The sequence below is a fragment of the Dama dama genome, chromosome 32, assembly GCF_033118175.1.
Source record: "Dama dama isolate Ldn47 chromosome 32, ASM3311817v1, whole genome shotgun sequence".
In the NCBI taxonomy this organism is placed as follows: Eukaryota; Metazoa; Chordata; class Mammalia; order Artiodactyla; family Cervidae; genus Dama; species Dama dama.
This window is the reverse complement of record NC_083712.1, coordinates 38,884,159-38,903,617: the sequence shown is the minus strand read 5'-3', so window position 1 is coordinate 38,903,617 and position 19,459 is coordinate 38,884,159. Positions and strand designations below refer to the sequence as shown.

Below are 19,459 nucleotides of genomic sequence, written 5' to 3'. Positions count from 1 at the left end.
TCTGGGACACCACTGTCCCTCTTCTATGCCTTTCCAAGTCCTAATCACTTGTTCACACTCAACTCCAATCCCCATCTTCACGAAGTTCCTTTCTAATCACCCTCATCTGGAAGTGATTTCTTCTTTCTCAGAATCCAGCAAACTCCAGCGCTCACTGCCCTTCCTCTGTCCTTGTCAAGCCGCACTTATTTTCTGGTGTTTAAGCCCTGCCTTCCAGAATGGACTCTATGTGAAGGCGGCCACTGTGTCTGATACCTCTTGGGGTCTCCCAGCATCTCTCCTGGGGGCCCAGTCCAGGGCTGTATATAGTAGGTGTTGATTGATGAATGAGTAATGGACGCCATTACACAGGCATTCTTTCTCAGCCGTCGTCTTCCAAAAAAAGGACGGGCTTGTTTCCCTGGGATGAATGACAAGGCAAAGCAGACAGTTGGTAAGTCAGGGACTTGTCCCCTTGGAGCAAGCTGGGCTGGTGCTGGGTTTAATTTAGGCTGCTCTGCCCTTCATGCTTTGAAAGGACTTTCCCACGACAGACTGGGGACCTGGAGTTCTGTGCCATTAACACCACTTTGGAGAGATGAGTAGGAAAGATGCTGTCGGGGGTGCTGTCCTCTGACCTGGTTCCGCTTCTGCGCGGGGCTGAAGCTTTTTGCAGCCTTGATGTTTGCCGTTTCATTCCCAGCTGATCAGCTGGAGCGAGCCCACGTGGAGCACGGGCTCTGGGCTTCGGCGTGGGGGTGGGGGGGTGCACCCATGGGCGGGTGGACCCAGGCTGGGCACACGTGCCTAAAAATATGGAGGCAATAGCTCGCTGCAGGCCGGCAGGGTGCATGTCTGATTGAGTTTCTGTGGATTGTGTGTTCACATCTCCAGCGTTGCAGGACTCATGATGGGGCAGGCTTATTTGCAGGGGTGTGTGTGTGTGTGTGTGTGTGTGTGGGTGGGTGGGTGCTCTCCCATCTGAGCCTCTGCCTTGCTGACTGTGTACATCAGTGCCACCTGCCTTCACGGGTGGATGGCTAGGCAAAGAATGTGAGCCTTTCTCCAACTGGTTCCCAAGAACTGATGGATCCCTGTTGTCCCCAGACCCCGACCTCGGCACAATGTGAAATAGATCCTGATTGATTTGCTAGCTCCTCCTTCTTCCGGAGTTGGGGATGAAGAAATGGAGGAAGCCCACAGTGCCCTTAGCAAGGACTCTTTTTCTTGATCATGTCATTTCTTTGGTATTTTGTGGTTCTGATCGGGCTTTGAGAGCCATGGAAGCCCCGAACCTTGAGTGTCCGTGGCACCATTTGAAATATTTTATTTCCTTTTGCAAAGAAAATAAAAAGGTTCTTCCCCACTACTGGAAAGAGGAAGGCATTTAACTCTCCTCCCAATCCTGGCCACACCTCCTGCCTCCCTGTGCCTGAGTCTGCCCCCCAAGGGTTCCTGGGCTCCTATGAAAATGCTGTTTTGTGGGAGGCTGTGGTACCTAAGGAAGCTGGGGTGATCCTCTGTCCTTAAGGAGCCCTGAACCTTGGCAGGGGGATAGATGCTTTTTAGCCAAAAAGGAAAGATGGATGCTTTTTAGAAATCCAGGGCTGTCTTCCACAGATCCCCCTTACCCCGCCCCCAGGAGACAGCTGACATTCCCAGCACTGTTTACATTCTTTTCCTTCTTGTCTCTCCGTCCCCCACACTTTCTAGGTCCTCCTCGCTTTGGGCTGGCAGAGAGACTGTGCCCCTAGAGACAAAGCCACCTTCCTGCTTGGGGGACGGAGTGGGGATGCCCAGCCTCACCCGGGTTTGTCAGAATGCCACCAGCTCCGAATTTCACCCATTCTTCTTCTACACCCTCCAGCACCCCGGATTAACCCTTTCATCTCCTTCCAGGAACCAGGGAGCAACCCAGATTCCAGGAAGCGGAGGTCAATGCTAACGGCTGGCCCCCAGTCTCCAGCCCACCCTTCACCTCTACCTCCCTGCCCTCAGCTGCCAAACCCTGTCCAGCGGAGAAGGTGGAACAAGCTGCCCACCAAGGCCAGAGGAGAGAGCCAGGCTGGTTATTTCCTCTGTGACCCCGGACAGTCTCCTACTAAATCCCAATAATGCGATTTGTAAAGGAGACAGGACCACCCCAGCCTCCTTCTGCTGCCCGCCTCCTGCAGAGCATCCTCGAAGCAGCATTTTCACAGGAGCCCAGGAACCCTGGAGGTGGGGGTGGGGGTGGGGGGTGGGGCAGGCTCAGGCCCTGGGAGGCAGGAGGTGTGGCCAGGATTGGGAGGAAAGAGAGTTAAATGCCTCTGTCTTTCTAGTAGTGCGGGAGGAACCTGTCTGTTTGGGGGTGGGGGGGTGGGGGGCGCGGAGCTGAGGTCCAGCAGGCTGTCCTTAATGGTACTACCTTGGTTTCCCCAAGGGATGCTTTCTTTCCCTTCTCCACCATGGGACAAAGCTGCCCTGCCTGATGTCTGTGTCCAAAACTGCCCGTCAAACACTGGTAGTGCTGCTTCCATGGAACGAAGTGAACCCCAGCTTTCTCTATGGGATGGGAGTTCCTGCCAGCGGCTTGGACTGGTCCTAATCACCTTTGTATCACTTCAGTCATTCAGGCATGTCTGACTCTTTGTGACCCCATGCACTATACCAGCCAGGCTTCCCTGTCCATCACCAACTCCTGCAGCCTACTTAAACTCATGTCCGTCACGTCAGTGATGTCATCCAGCCATCTCATCCTCTATTGCCCCTTCTCCTCCCGCCTTCAATCTTTCCCAGCATAAGGGTCTTTTCCATCAGGTTCTTTGCATCAGGTGGCCATGTGGGGACTGGCAGAGAGAAAAGTGCCCAGTGAGCCCCAGGCTGCTACACCCCCACCAGCAGGGTCCCCGTGGCAGCCCTGAGGCTGTCTCCTCTTCCTCCTCTTTCTCCTCCTGTTGCAGCAAAATGCCTTCTCTCCCCTTGGGATTGAAAAAAAAAGTGCCATTTCCCTATTAAAAACAAGAAACATTTTCCCCTTGCCATAGCTTCTCTGCTGGCACCTGGACCTTGACCACCCCCAGACGGGGGTCTTTCCTGATGGGCTTTGCCCACCCCAGAGCCTTTGTGAGGCTCAGCTTCCTTCCTCTTTCCAGATGGGAAGGAAAGCTCCAGGCGCTGTCTGAACTGGAGGGTCTCATACTCGAGGCATGGATTTCCCTGTTGGGGAAGAAGCCATCCCCTTGTTTTGCTCCCTGTCCTTCCAAGCACCAGCCACCTTTGACTCAGCACTTGTTCCCGGAGGCAAAGTATGGGCTGATGTGAGAGAAAGGCCAGAGAATGTGCAGCCCAAGGACCAGGCTTTGTCCGAGCTTTCCCTCTTGGGGAGAGGGACGGAAGAAACCATGGATCCAAGCAGCACAGCGGATCTGCCCTCTTCCTGGTTGCCTCCTTCGCTGGTCAGAGAAGTGGGCTGCACCGAAGTAAGCCAGTCTCCAGGGTGAGTGCAGGATCTGGGGGCTGGTGGGCACCCTCTTCTGCTCCCTTCCTCCCTCACCCTCCCGACCCTACCTGGGATGCCCGAGTGAATCTTTCCTGTGTGATCTCGGTTCAGCCTCAGTTTCCCCTCTGGACCTCAGCTTTTTCTTTTTTCTTTTTTTTAGTTTTTGGCCATGCCCCGTGACATATGGGATCTTAGTTCCCCAACCAGGGAGCAAACCCTCACCTCCTGCAGTAGAAGCGCAGACTCTTAACTGCTGAACTACCCGGGAAGTCCCCCAGACTGTAACTTTTTCATTCTTTTCAATGTTTGTGTTGGATTGGATCTTTCAGGCCCTAACTTTTATTTATTTGTTTTTATTTTTTTCAGGCCCTAACTTTTAGCTCTTCTTCGGTGCCACCATCATCCTACCCTCCCGGACTGACTGTGACCGAAGAAAAAGCAAGGAATAGAAAGTCAGCTGTTCAGAAGTCACACCTACACATGATGTTTGAAGAGAGACAGGGCAGAGAGGGGAAAGCTTGAACACGGGTAGTCTTGGGGAAAGCACAAGGCTCAGTCTCCCGAGCTAAGTTCCCACAAACACGCGCACAGACACACACGTACGCGGACCCAGCTGTGGTGCTCAGGGGATCGACCACGAGCTACAGTCAACAAGGGTAGGAGAGCACGTCCTGCTATTAGGACTTCTGCCCACAGGGCAAGGCGGCGGCTGCCTCTTCTGCTGACCACCTTCTCCACACCACAGACCATCACACAAGTGGCCCCTGACATGATAGGATGGCCTGTTGCATCCTCGGAGCCCCCAGTACGGAAACAGCAGTGGCCTGACCTCAGTAGCTTCAGAGGCCCACATTCCCAGTCTGCCTCCAAGGGCACAGGACAAAGGTCATCTGGGGGCCCAGGGCCAGGGTAAACTCTCACTGGGCAATGCATGCTTCTGTCCACAGTTGGATGACCCCTATAGACTGGGCAGCCTAACTCCCCTGTGGCCAGCAATTAGGATGACTTCCCAGCAGTGGGTCACTTGCCTCCCACCCTTGGCGGGTGATCAGAAACACTGGCATGAGGGTAAATGGGTACATCGCCTGGAGAGGGAAATTTGGCGATACCTTTTAAATTTGCAAATGTGTATACTGCATGATACAGTGATTCTACAGGAATTTATTCTACAAATACACCTACACATGTGTGAAATGACATGATTACAAGTGATGTGCTGTGATGTTATCTATTAGGAACAATTGGAAGTCAATGAGATGTCTATCAGTAGCTGTTTGTTTTCATAGATTATGGTATATCCCCACAAAGGAATACTGAAAATGGGAGGCTTTTGCACATTATTATGAAAGAATTATGGATATATATTGTTAACATAAGCAAGGTTCAGGACAGTGGGTATATTTTCCTACTATTTGGCCGAAAAGAAAGGAAAATAAAGGACAAAGACATATATATTTTTCATTGACCTTATGTAAAATATTAGCAGAAAGATAAACAGGAGACTAATGGTGACTACTATTAGGGAGTTGAAAACTGAGATGAAGGCAATTGTCTAGTATATGATTTTTTGTATTTTGATGGCTGAATAACGTGAATGTATTACGGATTCAAAACATAAAATGAGGAAACACAAAAGCACAAGAAGAAGAGACCCAAGTGATGGAAGATGGACTCCTCCCTGCGGGGTGCCCCAAGGCCAGGGGTGGATGGTGGGTGGGGTGGGGGGTGGGCCAGCCAGACTGAGAACATTGGGGGGATGGGCCAGAGCAGAGGAAAAGCTCTCCAGGTGCTGGGCACTGCTCTCTGCTGGTGCCTAAAAGCCTTCAAAACAGGGGCCAGAATTCCTCTCCCCCACAATCTCCTTTGGCTATAGGCCTAATCATTCCCCAAAGGCAGGCACACGCACGTGGTTTGGGAAATCTTGTCTTTCTTAAAACGTAAACATTGGAACACACTTCCTTAGATTAACAAGGTCACCCCTAAAGCCACGGCAGCCTTTGAAGCGACTTGACTTCCTGGCACCGCTCTCCTTTCCCCCCAACCAACTCAGATGTCCTGAAAACAAAAACCAAAAAATCCCCAAACCTTGCTGAATGGCTGGGATTTGTTTTAGAGGTTACTCTTTGAGAATCTTCTGACACCCCTTGGAGATAACTGGCAACACTCTGGGGTGTTGCAAAACCTGAATTGGGAGGGACTGCCCTGATGGTCAGCAAGAGGCCCAGATCAAGGCTCCAGCCAAGTGGGACCTGCACTGCTGGTGCGGGGGGTGAGGGGAGAGGCTGGGCCTGCCCGGGGTGCAGCCTGGGCACGGAAGGCATTTGCTTGGGAGCCACTGGCCAGCCCTGCTCACGGGTGAGCACCGGGTCCCTGGGAGATGACACGGGTTCTTTTTCCTTGGGGATAATTTTAGGTCTTCACTTCGCCTCCAGTCTCTCCAACTCCCAGCCCCTGGCTCGGCCTCCCAGAGGGATTGCTGAGACCAGTGACTCGACAGGGTACTGTTGAAATATAGAGCTCTTCAAAAGAGACTTGCTAAGGCATGGCCCTGGAGGCTTTTTCCATGATATTTTCCCCCCTTTCTCCCATTGTTTCGGGAGAGGAAGCAAGATGGCTCCAGGATCAGGTTCTGGTAGGACTTAATAAGGGTATCAGACTTCCTGCCCTTCAACTTGAACCTAGGGGCGTGTTTTTCAGTTTCATCTCCCCACACCCAGTTTGAGAGGAACTGGCTTAGAGACAGAGCTTGGCTGAGAACCAGCCTTTGGTCTGGGGGAGGGGAGCGGAGGGAGGAGGCCCTGGGCTTCTTAGGTGCAGGGGAACCTCTGATTTCGTTGTAGGAGAGACTCCAGCAGGCATTCAAGTGCCAGGCCTGCAGTGCCACACACTCCGAGATGCAACGTGTGAAGTCCTCACCCTAATGTCTTCTAATTTTTAAAAGTTCATGAATAAAATCTTCAGGGAAGTAGAGAAGACTTTGCCACGGTGATGGACGATTTGTGGAGAGCTGGGAGTGATGGTGGATAAGCCTCAACCTGGAAGCCATTGATTCTTTTTTTTTTTGTTTATGTCTGCCCTGGGTCTCAGTCGTGGCAGGTGGGATCTAGTTCCCTGATCAGGGATCAAACCTGGGCTCCCTTCCATTGAGAGTGTGGCGTCTTAGCCACTGGACCACCGAGGAAATCGCATTCATTCTTTATTTTTGGCTGTGCCGAGTCTTCACTGCTGCTGGGCTTTCTCTAGTTGCGGTGAGCGTGGGCTGCTGTTCCTTGCTGAGCATCGGCTTCGCATTGTGCTGGCTTCCTTTGTTGCAAAGCACAGGCTTTCGGCACACGGGCTTCAGTAGGTGCAGTACTCAGGCTCAGTCTTTGCACCGCAGAGTCTCATTACTTGTCTCTCACGGACTCTAGAGAGTGGGCTCAGAAGATGCAGCCCAGGGGCTCAGTTGCCTGCATGTGGAATCTTCCCGGACCAGGGATCGAACCTGTATACCCTGCATTGGTAGGCAGATTCTTATCCACTGTGTGTGTTAGTCGCTCAGTTGTGTCCGACTCTTTGTGACCCCATGGACTGTAGCCCGCCAGTTTCCTCTGTCCATGGGATTTTCCAGGCAAGAATACTGCAGTGGGTTGCCATTTTCTTCTCCAGGGGAATCTTCCCGACCCATAGATTGAACCCGGGACTCCAGCATTGCAGGAGGATTCTTTACCATCTGAGTTACCAGGGTATCCACTGTACCACCAGAGAAATCCCCATTCATTCACTTTCAGCACAGTCGTTACAAGAGAAGTGTTTTAAGAAAGGGGTCCATCTAGAAGTTTTCTCCGTGGAAAGTGTGGGGAAGGGGCAACATGGAGTGGGGAAGACAGAAATGGAAACTCGTTAGCATCCTGGGCTCAGTTCAGAGGTCAAATCCAAGCTCAAAAGAGCAGGCAATCAAAAAGACTCCTGGAAAATGGAAGTTTTTTTTTTTTTCCCCAGTAGCTGAAAAGGGAAAAGAGAAAGAGAAAGAAAAGTTAGACCAGAATGACAGGGGAAGTAAGTGAATAGAAGGGTAGGGGCCAGATCTCATGGAAGGAGGTCTTGGGAGAAGAGGAAGAAGCCGGTGTCCTCTATGACTTAACTTACAGAGTCTCAGGGGAGGATGCCTCCGTGGAGGAGGGGCTGCTGTGGGTCCCCTCCTTTGCTTCCAGGGGGTTACCTTTTCCTCCAACGTGGTAAGGGGGCGGGGGTTCCTCCTTCTCAGAGCGATGCTCCTGGACCTTCCCAGGAAATTGGTACAGAGTTCCAGAAAACCAGTGCGGCCAGAGCGCGGGGAGCTGTCGCGGCAGGGGCGGGGCACGTCGTAGCAGAGAACACACGGCGTGACTTTACTCTTCCGAATCTCACTGTGGGTTTGACTAACAGGGAAGTCGGGCGTCCATCTGGCCTCAGTCCCCACGGCTCGATTCCCCCTCCGGAGGCCCAGCGTGGAGACTATTGGCCGCTGCCCCTTTAAGGGCCGCCACTCCCCACCCCCACCCCCTCCCCAGCGGTGGCACCCAAGGGGTGGGGGTGGCGGGGAGACTGTGCGTTCTCGGCCGGTCAGCTGGGGAAGATGGCCCAGGCCGGGGGAATCGCTCCCACGCCCCGATGCCCCCTCCGCTGAGCAGGGTGAGCTGGGAGCCCCTTTCCCTCATTCCTTCCTGCCCCACGCGCGACGCGGGGATGGCTCTGTGGCCTCCCGCGAACAGCTCTCTGACCCCGTGGCCAGATATCCCCACCCTGGCGCCCAATACTGCCAACGCGAGTGGGCTGCCAGGGGTGCCCTGGGCGGTGGCGCTGGCGGGGGCGCTGTTGGCGCTAGCGGTGCTGGCCACCGTGGGAGGCAACCTGCTGGTAATCGTGGCCATCGCCCGGACGCCGAGACTCCAGACCATGACCAACGTGTTCGTGACTTCGCTGGCCACAGCCGACCTGGTGGTGGGGCTCCTGGTCGTGCCCCCGGGGGCCACGTTGGCGCTGACCGGCCACTGGCCCCTGGGCGTCACCAGTTGCGAGCTGTGGACCTCGGTGGACGTGCTGTGTGTGACCGCCAGCATAGAAACCCTGTGCGCCCTGGCGGTGGACCGCTACCTGGCCGTGACCAACCCGCTGCGCTACGGCGCTCTGGTCACCAAACGCCGCGCCCGAGCCGCCGTGGTCCTGGTGTGGGTCGTGTCCGCCGCGGTGTCGTTTGCGCCCATCATGAGCAAATGGTGGCGCATCGGGGCCGATGCCGAGGCTCAGCGTTGCCACTCCAACCCGCGCTGCTGCACCTTCGCCTCCAACGTACCCTACGCGCTGCTCTCCTCCTCGGTCTCCTTCTATCTTCCGCTCCTGGTGATGCTCTTCGTCTATGCACGGGTTTTCGTGGTGGCTACGCGCCAGCTGCGCTTGCTGCGCCGGGAGCTGAGTCGCTTCCCGCCAGAGGAGTCTCCGCCGGCTCCTTCTCGCTCCGGGTCCCCCGGCCCGGCGGGGCCGTGCGCCTCGCCCGCGGGGGTGCCTTCCTACGGCCGGCGGCCGGCGCGCCTTCTGCCTCTGCGGGAACACCGCGCCCTGCGTACCCTGGGGCTCATCATGGGAACCTTCACTCTCTGCTGGTTGCCTTTCTTTGTGGTCAACGTGGTGCGCGCCCTCGGGGGCCCCTCTCTGGTGTCCGGCCCCACGTTCCTCGCCCTTAACTGGCTGGGCTATGCCAACTCTGCCTTCAACCCGCTCATCTACTGCCGCAGCCCGGACTTTCCGAGCGCCTTCCGCCGCCTGCTGTGTCGCTGCCGGCCGGAGGAGCACCTCGCCGCTGCCTCCCCGCCCCGCGCCCCCTCCGGCGCCCCCACGGCCCTGAGCAGCCCCGCCGAGTCCAGGGAGCCCCCACCGCTCGACGGGTAGGTAATCAAGGCGAAGGGATCAGGAAGCTTTCTGTATCTCCGCTGGTCAATTTTTTTTTTGAGTTCGGGGTTCGGGAGGAGAAGATGGGGCTGGGGAGGGTCTTTGCAATCAAGAGAAGGGGGGCACAGAAAGAGAAGGGGGGCACAGAGTAAATCAAAGAGGAACCCAGAGCCCTTTCTTTTCCCGTTTCCCACCCACCCTGCCCGGGGGGTGGGAGGTGGAAGCAAAGGAGGCGGGCGGGTGGTTCTCCAACCCAGGAAAAAGTGCGCCCGGAGGTGCCGCGGTGCGGAGGGCCCCCGGCTCGACCGCAGCGCTAGTTTTGGTTTGCTAGCTCAGTTCTTTGCCCAAATTTCTTACCATCACTCGGGCTGGCTTTGACTTGCAGAGAAGACTAGAGGGCCCCCCCATCCCCCACCCCCGCGGCCGTCCCCAAGTCTTCGGGCTCAGTTCTGGTTTCTTTGAAAAGTCTGATAGCCCTGAAGGTGAGGATTCGTTTCCGGAATGAAGGCTAGCCGGGCTGAGGATGAGTGCGAATTCTTCCCCAGTAGGAACCGGGTCGGGTTGGAGTTGGGGGTGGCCTTTGTGGTTCCGTGGATCCCAGAGGGGCTTCCCAAGGTCCCTGACCACCCTCTCCCCCCGTTCCCACCCTTTGCCCCCTCACCCCAAGATACTGTTATCTCCACTTTTTCAGGGCTTCCTGCGGACTTTCTTAGGCCTTGAAGAAACAGCTCCGTTGATCCGGAACCTTTGGAAAGCCTCTGGCCGGCCTCGGTTCAGAATGAGCCCCGTGGAGTTTCCCAGCTGGAAAACTCTGCCCTTCAGGCGCCTGACTGACGACTGGGTCCTGGGAGGAGAACGGGGGCTCACTAGGGAGGGGAAATCCTTACCAAGTGGGTTTTCTCCGGCTCTCTTTCCTTCTGAGAGAAGTTTTCTAAAACCCCAGCCCTGAACTTCACCGCTACCTCAGCAGCTGGGGTGTCCGGCTGCCCGTGCCCAGGTGGCGGGGCAGGAGCTGGGCTGCGTTTAGCCCGGGCATCCGCACCTGTCTTACTTGTGTGCTGTGTGCGCAGGGGCAAGGCGGGCACCGTCATTCTGTTCCTTCTGCCTCCCAGACCCTGAGGAACCCGCCGGGGTGCTGGAGGCCCAGGCTGAGAAGAGGAAGCTGGGGAAGGTCACGATTTGGGGTTTTGTCCTCCGTGGCTTCCTCATTGTAGACACACCTACCTCACAGCAGTTTCAGGACTTTACTTTAGAGTTTGGGGTGGGGGGGACACTCCTGGTTTCGTGGGAAGGTGAACCTTTAGAATGGGTCCCTTCTTTTCCTTTTGAAATCAAATGAATAAATTTTACTGAATGCAGTTTATCCGTTGCCCTCTTTCCTCTCCCATTTGTTTTCTCTGTGTAATCCGCTTACTCCTTTCATAGAGCTGACTCGTGACAGAGGCAGTAAATTAGGACTAATCTTTGTCCCTTTCTTCTTGATCCTCATGAAACAAAGAATGAAAAGTCTTTTGGGGTGAAGGAGAGGGAGTTTGAGCCTTGGACACTCCGATCTCCCCACCCTGGAGGCCATTCTGCCCACGGGACTCACTGAAGTGTCCGCAGGAGGTGGGGTTTGCTGTTCCAGGGATCAGGGCATATGGAGCTCTTGCGCTACAAGCCAGAGGTGGATTCATAACATCCCGTTGCCACCAGGAACCAGTTTTGTCCGGTGCTGTATACGTGTGTGTGGCGGCACAGACCACTGTTTGTGTTGGGCAGATTCTCTTGGGTTATAAATATATTCTGACATTTCTTATCCTTTCCATAACCTCTATTAACCTCTACCTTCCCACTCCCTTTCCTGGGCAGCAGAAATCTGTATTATCTTCTTCAACTAAAACTGGAGTTACAAGTTTGAGCTCCTTGATAATTTTTTCCCCCCTTATTCCAATTTTATGAATCTTATCAGGCAGTTTCCTAGGGAAAGAAAATTTCTATGGAAACCCCCGGGTCATTTTGTGAGTTCTTATTTAGACTCCTTGAGCAGAGACCATTGTCCAGGCTGATTTACGGGAGAGCCAGTAAATCACTAAAAGTTGAACGAGCTGGGTAGACGGCATTGTCTACCTTCAGGGGCTCCAGGGTTATAAAACTGATCGGCCCTGAGGATAAGCTCGGTGGATTTCCACATATGGGTGTTCCCTGTGAACTGGACCTGGCCTTAGCTGCTTTCTTCTGTCTAGGAGTCCAGGTTTTATTTCTTAGGATATTTGCATACCAAAGATGACTTTCTCCTTCTTCACTCAGAGCAGTACGAGATCTCTGGTGTCTGAGGTGTGGAAGGTTTCTTGGCAAGGACTCAACTGTTGAACCTTTAGTGGAGAAGGAAGTCTCGCTTTAGCCTGAGCATAAGAGGGCCTCCTCTCTCTCCCCATCTCTGGATATTTTCCCAACATCGCTGAGGGAAGTTGTCTGGTCGGTGCCAGGGTGCTAGGCAGGGGGAGAAGAATGATTTGGGGGAGGGAGGGTGATCTGGTTTGTAGAATTGTCCTTGAACGCCATCCAGGAGCTCACAGGGCTTGAGTTTTACTCGATACGCACCCGTGTGCCAGCTGTCAGCTCCTCTGGAGTGTTTAGACTTGCGCTGGGGCTGTGGACTCCGTCTGTGAATTGTCTCCACTGTCTGACAGGTGGAGAGGCAGCCAGCCGCTCCCGTCATTTCTCCAGCAACTTGCGGTCAGGTGTCAGGCCAGGGGAGATTTATGTCCTTGGATGTCGAGTGGGTGGCTCTCTGTAGCACGGGCCGGAGCACTTGAACTGGGGAAGACAAACAACCATCCTCTGAACCTAGAGATGTGAAGACTTGCAGATGATGCTAGTGGTGGTGCGTGCTCTGTCGTGCCCGACTCTTTGGGACCCCATGAACTCTATAGCCTTCCAGGCTCGTCTGGAATTTTCCAGGCAGCAATACTGGAGTGGCTTGCTCTTTCCTCCTCCAGATGATCTTTCCGACTCAGGGATGGAACCTGCATCTCTTGCATTGGCAGGTGGATGCCTTACCACGGCAACACCTGGAACCCATGAGGGAAAAAGGGTCCGTGGAACTGCTGGCTCTGCCTGAGCAGAAGTGACAAGGTGGAAGGGGCTATGCTGGAGGACACGGGATGAGGAGTGACGGGCTTTTTAAGAGGGAACCTGCCTCTGCAACCTCTGACACCGCTGAGGAGCAGGCAGTTAGGGGGAGGGTGTTGTTGATAACAGGCTTTCCTAGGACTCTCCCGTGGTAGGTTCTTCTGTTGTGTGCATGTGTGCTAAGTTGCTTCAATTGTGACGGACTCTTTGCGACCCCATGTACTGTAGCCCACCACGTTCCTCTGTCCGTGGGATTCTCCAGGCAAGAATACTGGAGTGGGTTGCCATGCTTTTCTCCGGCGGATCTTCCCAACCCAAGGATCGAGCCCACGTCTCTTATGTCTCCTGCATTGGCAGGCGGGGTCTTTACCACTAGCGGCAGCATCCCTGACCTTTTTGGCACCAGGGACTGGTTTCCTGGAAGACCACTTTTTCATAGACCACGGAGTGAGGGGGAGGGGGCTGGCTATTTCGGGATGATTCAGGTGCATTATATGTATTGTATACTTTATTTCCATTATTATTACATCAGCTCCACCTCAGATCATCAGGCCTTAGATACCAGAGGCTGGGGACCCCTGTTCTGGGGAACAGTGGTAAGTGCAGTCTGCAGTTCACGTGGGCAGTCACAGGGCGAACATTCCACACCAGCTTCATTCCTCATCCCTTACGGTGTCTAGTGGTTTCTTTCTCTCGGCCTGCAGGCACAGGTGAAGGCCATGGAGATGGTGCCCTTTATAGTGACATCCTAAAAGCCAGAGATCTAGGCTCCCTCCTCAGACCCCTGGGCTGGAGCAGTATGTCTGTGTTTCTGTGTCTGTCCAGCGGGGAAGGGGGGAGTCAGCAGAGGGTATACAGACCTGCCAATGGCCTCCCTAGCCCCCTGCCAAACGCCCTGGGGATAGTCTGCCTTAGGCCAGCTAGTGAGCAGCTGAGGTGTGATGTGAAACTGATTAGCAGCAACTCCAGAAAGCCATCGGCTTTTTCATAGTTCATCCTATTATGGGATGAAAGAAAATCAAAGCACATTCCTCGGTTTCCCCATCTATAGAGTAAACGGAGGATAAAATTTTCTCTTCTCTCTTGCCTTTAGAAGGGGAATGAAGGTGACTGCGATGGCTGGCTCTCATCAACCTCTGGGAAGCCCTAAGCAGAGTTTTGCTTCTTCAGCGTTTCTGCAAGCCTCTGTGCTCCGTTCAAGGCATCAGCGGTGCGAGGCGCCCCCTGATGGTTATTTGAAGTACAACAGGTGTAGACCGAGTTTACAAGCAGGCCTGACCTGGAATAACTTGAAGAGGCCCTAGAAGTGGTTTGGTCAGGGGAATTCCCTGGCGGCCTGGTGGTTAAGACTGCACACTTCCACTGCAGGGGGCACGGGTTGGATCCCTGGTCAGGGAAGTAAGAGCTCGCATGCCCGTGGTGTGGCCCAAAATAAATAAATATCAATAAATGGATATGGTTTCAGCTCACTTGAGTTGCTCAGTCGTGTCCGACTTTGTGCAACCCCATGAACTGCAGCACGCCAGGCTTCCCTGTCCATCACCAACTCCTGGAGCTTGCTCAAACTCATGTCTGTCGAGTTGGTGATACCATCCAACCATGTCATCCTCTGTCATCCCCTTCTCCTCCCATCTTCAATCTTTCCCAGCATCAGGGTCTTATTCCAATGAGTCAGTTCTTTGCATCAGGTGGCCAAAGTATTGGAGTTTCAGCTTCAGCATCAGTCCTTCCAATGAATATTCAGGACTGATTTCCTTTAGGATGGACTGGTTGGATCTCCTTGCAGTCCAAGGGACTCTCAAGAGTCTTCTCCAACACCACAGTTCAGAAGCATGAATTCTTCCATGCTCAGCTTTCTTTATAGTCCAACTCACATCCCTACATGATTACTGGAAAAACCATAGCTTCGACTAGAGGGACCTTTGTCAGCAAAGTAATGTCTCTGCTTTTTAATATGCTGTCTAGGTTGGTCACAGCTTTTCTTCCAAGGAGCAAGCGCCTTTTAATTTCGTGACTGCAGTCACCATCTGCAGTGATTTTGGAGCCCAAGAAAATAATGCCTCTCACTGTTTCCATTGTTTCTCTGTCTATTTGCCATGAAGTGATGGGACCAGATGCCACGATCTTTGTTTTTTGAATTTTGAGTTTGAAGCCAGCTTTTTCAGTCTTCTCTTTCACCTTCATCAAGAGGTTCTTTAGTTCCTCTTCACTTTCTGCCATAAGGGTGGTGTCATCTGTGTATCTGAAGTTATTGATATTTCTCCCGGCAATCTTGATTCCAACTTGTGCTTCCTCCAGCCCAGCGTTTCTCATGATGTACTCTGCATATAAGTTAAATAAGCAGGGTGACAATATACAGCCTTGACATACTCCTTTCCCAGTTTGGAACCAGTCTGTTGTTCCATGTCCATTTCTAACTGTTGCTTCCTGACCTGCATACAAATTTCTCAAGAGGCAAGTCAGGTGGTCTGGTATTCCCATCTCTTTAAGAATTTTCCACAGTTTGTTGTGATCCATACAGTCAAAGGCTTTGGTGTAGTCAATAAAGCAGAAGTAGATGTTTTTCTGGAACTCTCTTGCTTTTTCTGTGATCCAACGGATGTTGGCAATTTGATCTCTGGTTCCTCTGCCTTTTCTAAATCCAGCTTGAAAAAAAATCTGGTTCTTGGTTCGTGTACTGTTGAAGCCTCACTTGGAGAATTTTGAGCATAACTTTGCTAGCAAGTAAGATGAGTGCAATTGTGCAGTAGTTTGAGCATTTTATGGCATTGCCTTTCTTTGGGATTGGAATGAAAACTGCCCCTTCCATTCCTGGGGCCAGTGCTGAGTTTTCCAAATTTGCTGGCATATTGAGTGCAGCATTTTAACAGTGTCACCTTTTAGGATTTGAAATAGCTCAACTGGAAATGGTTTAGCCCAGTCCTTTGATGAAATGAAGAAACTGATCTCTAACAAGAGGAATTGTAAATAGCCAAGATTACTTGACAACACTGTGTTTTCAGTATAAATTGCATGGCATTTGGAGCTGGAAAAAAACAAATAAGGACGGAAATGACCTTTTTTAGGAGTACCAATACCAACCTTGTAAGAGGTGCTCTTCAAATGTTACCTTACAGTGACAACAAAGGAAAAAATACAGCTGTGTAGAAACCAAAGAGCTTGCTGTGCTGATTTTAACCCAGTCTACCAAACTCCCAAGTTCACTTTCTTTGCACTGACTTCTCACCATCAGTCACACAGAGCAAGTGACTTAGCCTCTCTCTTGGCCTGTGAATCAAATGGAGATGATTCAATTGCTCTACTCAATTCTTGCAGACTGGTTTTGAAGCTCAGATGAGAGATTGTATGTGAAAAGCTTTGGAAACTGAAAGGGTCCTCCCAGTTCTAAGGGGTGTCATTTGAGTGTGGGGCTTGGACTAGTCCCAGGGCTCCTGGCTTCAGTCCCAGGGCTCCTGGCTTCAGTCCTCGTTTGGTCCTGCTTACATCGACAGCCTAGATCCTGGACTCACTTCCCTTTGGTCACTGTGGATGTGTCCTGCCTGGTCTTCCTTCCACAGGTTCGTCCCCACCTCAGGTGTCAGTGATCCCACCGGTGTCACATCCACGTCACTGTACACCTCCCCCTTTGGCCCTCTTTTCATGTCAGACCCTGGTCTGGCCTGTGCCTACTGTTGGCTCACCCAGTCACTGGGTTGCAGCATTTATAATGATCTGATTTTTTTTTCAAAAATAGTTTTATTTATTTATTTGGCTGCACTGAGTCTTAGTTGTGGCATGTGGGATCTAGTTCCCTGACCAGGGATCAAGCCTGGGCCCCCTGCATTGGGAGTGCAGAGTCTTAGCCACTGGAATACCAGGGAAGTCTCTATAATGATCTAATTCAGTGGTTAGGACTCTTGAGCTTCCACTTCAGGGGCCCTGGCTTTGATTCCTGGTTGAGGAATGACAGAGGATGAGATGGTTGGATGGCATCACCGACTCAATGGACATGAGTTTGAGCAAGCTCCAGGAGTTGGTGATGGACAGGGAAGCCTGGTGTGTTACAGTCCATGGGGTCGCAAAGACTCAGATACGACTGAGCGACTGAGCTGAACTGAACAAAGAACTAAGATCTCACATGCTGTGTGGCAGGGCCAAAAAGACAAAAAAAAAAGGATGGACAGAAGGTTTAAGAGCGAGGGCACTTCTAGGTGTCAGGGCTTTATGGTATCTTCATGAGAGTGGGGCCCTAAAGAACCAGAAGAGGGAGATTGTATATTCGTTTGTTAAATCTTCCATAACAAATTATCCCAAACAGAAAAGTATTGTCACAGTTCTAGAGGCTAGAGGTCCAGGACCAAAGTAAGGCCCTGGGGGAAGGCCCTTTTTGCCTCCAACTTCCTTGGTGTTGTCTGGCTTGTAGCTGCCGCAGGGTGACACCCACCTCCCTCTTCGCCTGGCCTTCTCCCACCGTGAGAGTCTGTGTCCAAAGTTCCTTCCTCTTCTAAGGACACCAGCCATTGGATCAGGGTCCAGCTTGATTCTGTGTGACTTCATTTTAACTTGATTACATGTGCAAAGACCCTACCTCCAAATAAGCACATTCCCAAGTGCTGGGGGTTAGGACTTCAGCATATCTTTTCGGGGGGCACAATTCAACCCACAGCTGAGGGTGTGATGGGGAAGGAAGAACAGTCTTACTCCAGCCTCTGCTTGCTCATCTTATTGATGATGTTTCGAACCCACATTTCCCAGCCTATTACATCTATAATCAGTCAGAACGGTGGTGGGGGTGCTATGCATCTGTGGATTTCCATTTCTAAGCCTTTTCTCTGGGCCCCAGATTTGAGAGGTCATTCATCAAGTTAGGAGGTTCCCAGGTGGCGCAAAAGTAAAGAATCTCCCTGCCAGTGTAGGAGATGCAAGAGACAGGGGTTCAATCCCCGGGTTGGGAAGATCCCCTGGAGGAGGAAATGGCAACCCACTCTAGTATTCTGGCCTGGAGAATCCCATGGACAGAGGAGCCTGGTGGGCTACAAGCTGCAGGGCTGCAAAGAGTTGGACACGACTGATCACAGGCCTCATCAAGTCAGACATTGTGTTTGATTTCTCCTGTTGGCGGAATTTGCTGTCCATTCTCTATTCTTTCCTTCCGTGAGTAACAGAACGCCTAAGTTTTATCAGGCTCTGCTGCTGCTGCTGCTGCTAAGTCGCTTCAGTTGTGTCCGACTCGTGCGACCCCATAGACGGCAGCCCACCAGGCTCCCCCATCCCTGGGATTCTTCAGGCAAGAACACTGGAGTGGTTTGCTGTTTCCTTCTCCAATGCATGAAAGGGAAAAGGGAAAGTGAAGTCGCTCAGTCGTATCTGACTCTTTGTGACCCCATGGACTGCAGCATGCCAGGCTTCCCTGTTCATCACCAACTCTTAACAAGAAATAAACTTCTATTTTGTTTAAGCTACAGCTGTTTTAGCCTTTTTTTTTTTTAAACATCAACTGAATCAAACACATTCATCAGTGAAGGGAGACTACAAGATATAACAATGAATGGGCATCTCCTACCTTCTGTAATGAATGTGGCTTGGCTTACAAGGCTGGCTTGCTTTGGTACCCCTATGGCACTTTTGATCTCTGGGAACTGGCATCTCCATAAAGTCTGAGTTTGTATCACACCTGTGGCCCCCACGTCCATCTCCTTGACATTGATTCCTATGGGGACAATGATCCATGAGTGTGTTTGTTTTCCGAGACTACCACAACATATGACCGCAACCATGGTCACTTAAGACATCAGAAATTTATTTTCTTACAGTCCTGGAGGCCAGAAATCTAAAATCAAGTAGACAGGGCTAGTTCCTTCTAGAGACCCCCAAGGAGACTCTGTTCCAGGCCCCAGGCTGCAGCAATTCTTGGCTTTTGTTGATTTACAGACACATCGCTTTGATGTCTACCTCTGATATCACTTTCCTGCTGTGTCCCTCTGTGGCCTCTCCTTCTCTCTTTTAAAGACACAGATCTGTCTTTGTAAGAGACAGATCAGACTTGGATTTGGGGCCTGTTCTAAACCAGGATGATCTCTTCTCAAGATCTTTGCCGTAATTATATCAGCAAAGACCCTTCTTCCAAATAAGGTCACATTCTGAGGTTCTGGGCAGTGTATCTTTAGTTGGGGGGGGGGGGTCACTGTTCAACCCATTACTGTGAGAGGATCCTTGTAAATTCTACAGAGTTCTTATCTTGCAAAATTATCATCCAACCCAGTCACCTCTCATGTAAGGACTGTTCTCTCCAGAAGCTTCTGATGACCTCCAAGGACCCGTGTCCTTACATAATCCCTCCCCCGTGAATGTGGGTGGGGGCATAATTTGCTTCTAACAAACAGAAAATGGCAAAGGTGATGGGATGTGATTGTTGTGATTATGTCATATTATATGGCAGACGGGAAGGGGTTTTGAAGATGTAATTAAGGTCCCTAATCAATTGACTTCACAGAAAGGGAGATGATCTTGGGTGGGCCTGACTTAATCAGGCGAGCCCTTTAAGAGAAGGTCAGAGACAGAAGAGAGACACTCCTGCTGGCCTCGAGGAAGCCCGCCACTGTGAGTTCTACAGCTACAAGGAAATGGGTTCCCTGTGAGCCTGGAAGAGAACCCTGTGTCTTAGGTGAGGCTGCAGCCCTGGCCAACACTATCACTGTAGCCTGGTGAGACCCTGAGCCCAAGACCCAGACCCCTGACCCATGGAAACTAAGATAATAAATGTGTGCTGGGACTTCCGTAGCAGTCCAGTTGTTAAGACTTCACACTTCCACCGCAAAGGGCATGGTTTTGATCCATAGTTGGGGGGGAACTAAGATCCTGCATGCCATAAGGCATGGCCAAAAAAAAGAGAAAAGAAAGAAAGAAAAAAAAAAAAGTGTGTTGTTCTGAGCTGCTTTGTGGTAATTTGTGACACAACAAAAAAACGAATCCATCTCTGGTCTTGTTTTTAAAGATTTC

General features: G+C 51.9%; 1 protein-coding gene and 1 long non-coding RNA gene across 3 annotated transcripts; one reads left to right on the top strand and one right to left on the bottom strand.

Moving 5' to 3' along the window:
- Window positions 1-4,912: 4,912 nt before the first annotated feature.
- On the bottom strand, window positions 4,913-7,697 carry LOC133050415 (uncharacterized). Its single transcript, XR_009691608.1, has 2 exons — window positions 7,589-7,697; window positions 4,913-7,444 (listed from the first exon to the last, which is right to left on the bottom strand). It is a non-coding gene; the product is annotated as an uncharacterized LOC133050415 (long non-coding RNA).
- A 148-nt stretch (window positions 7,698-7,845) lies between these two features.
- On the top strand, window positions 7,846-13,941 carry ADRB3 (adrenoceptor beta 3). Of its 2 annotated transcripts, none has more exons than XM_061134558.1 (2): window positions 7,846-9,363; window positions 13,575-13,941. In XM_061134558.1, the coding sequence occupies exons 1-2, from the start codon at window positions 8,093-8,095 to the stop codon at window positions 13,783-13,785; spliced, it is 1,482 nt and encodes a 493-aa protein (XP_060990541.1). In that variant the 5' UTR covers window positions 7,846-8,092; the 3' UTR covers window positions 13,786-13,941. The 2 variants fall into 2 exon arrangements, with proteins under 2 accessions (XP_060990541.1, XP_060990542.1); XM_061134559.1 differs by lacking the exon at window positions 13,575-13,941 and adding an exon at window positions 10,059-10,730 and having other exon boundaries at window positions 7,851-9,363.
- The last annotated feature ends 5,518 nt before the right edge of the window (window positions 13,942-19,459 follow it).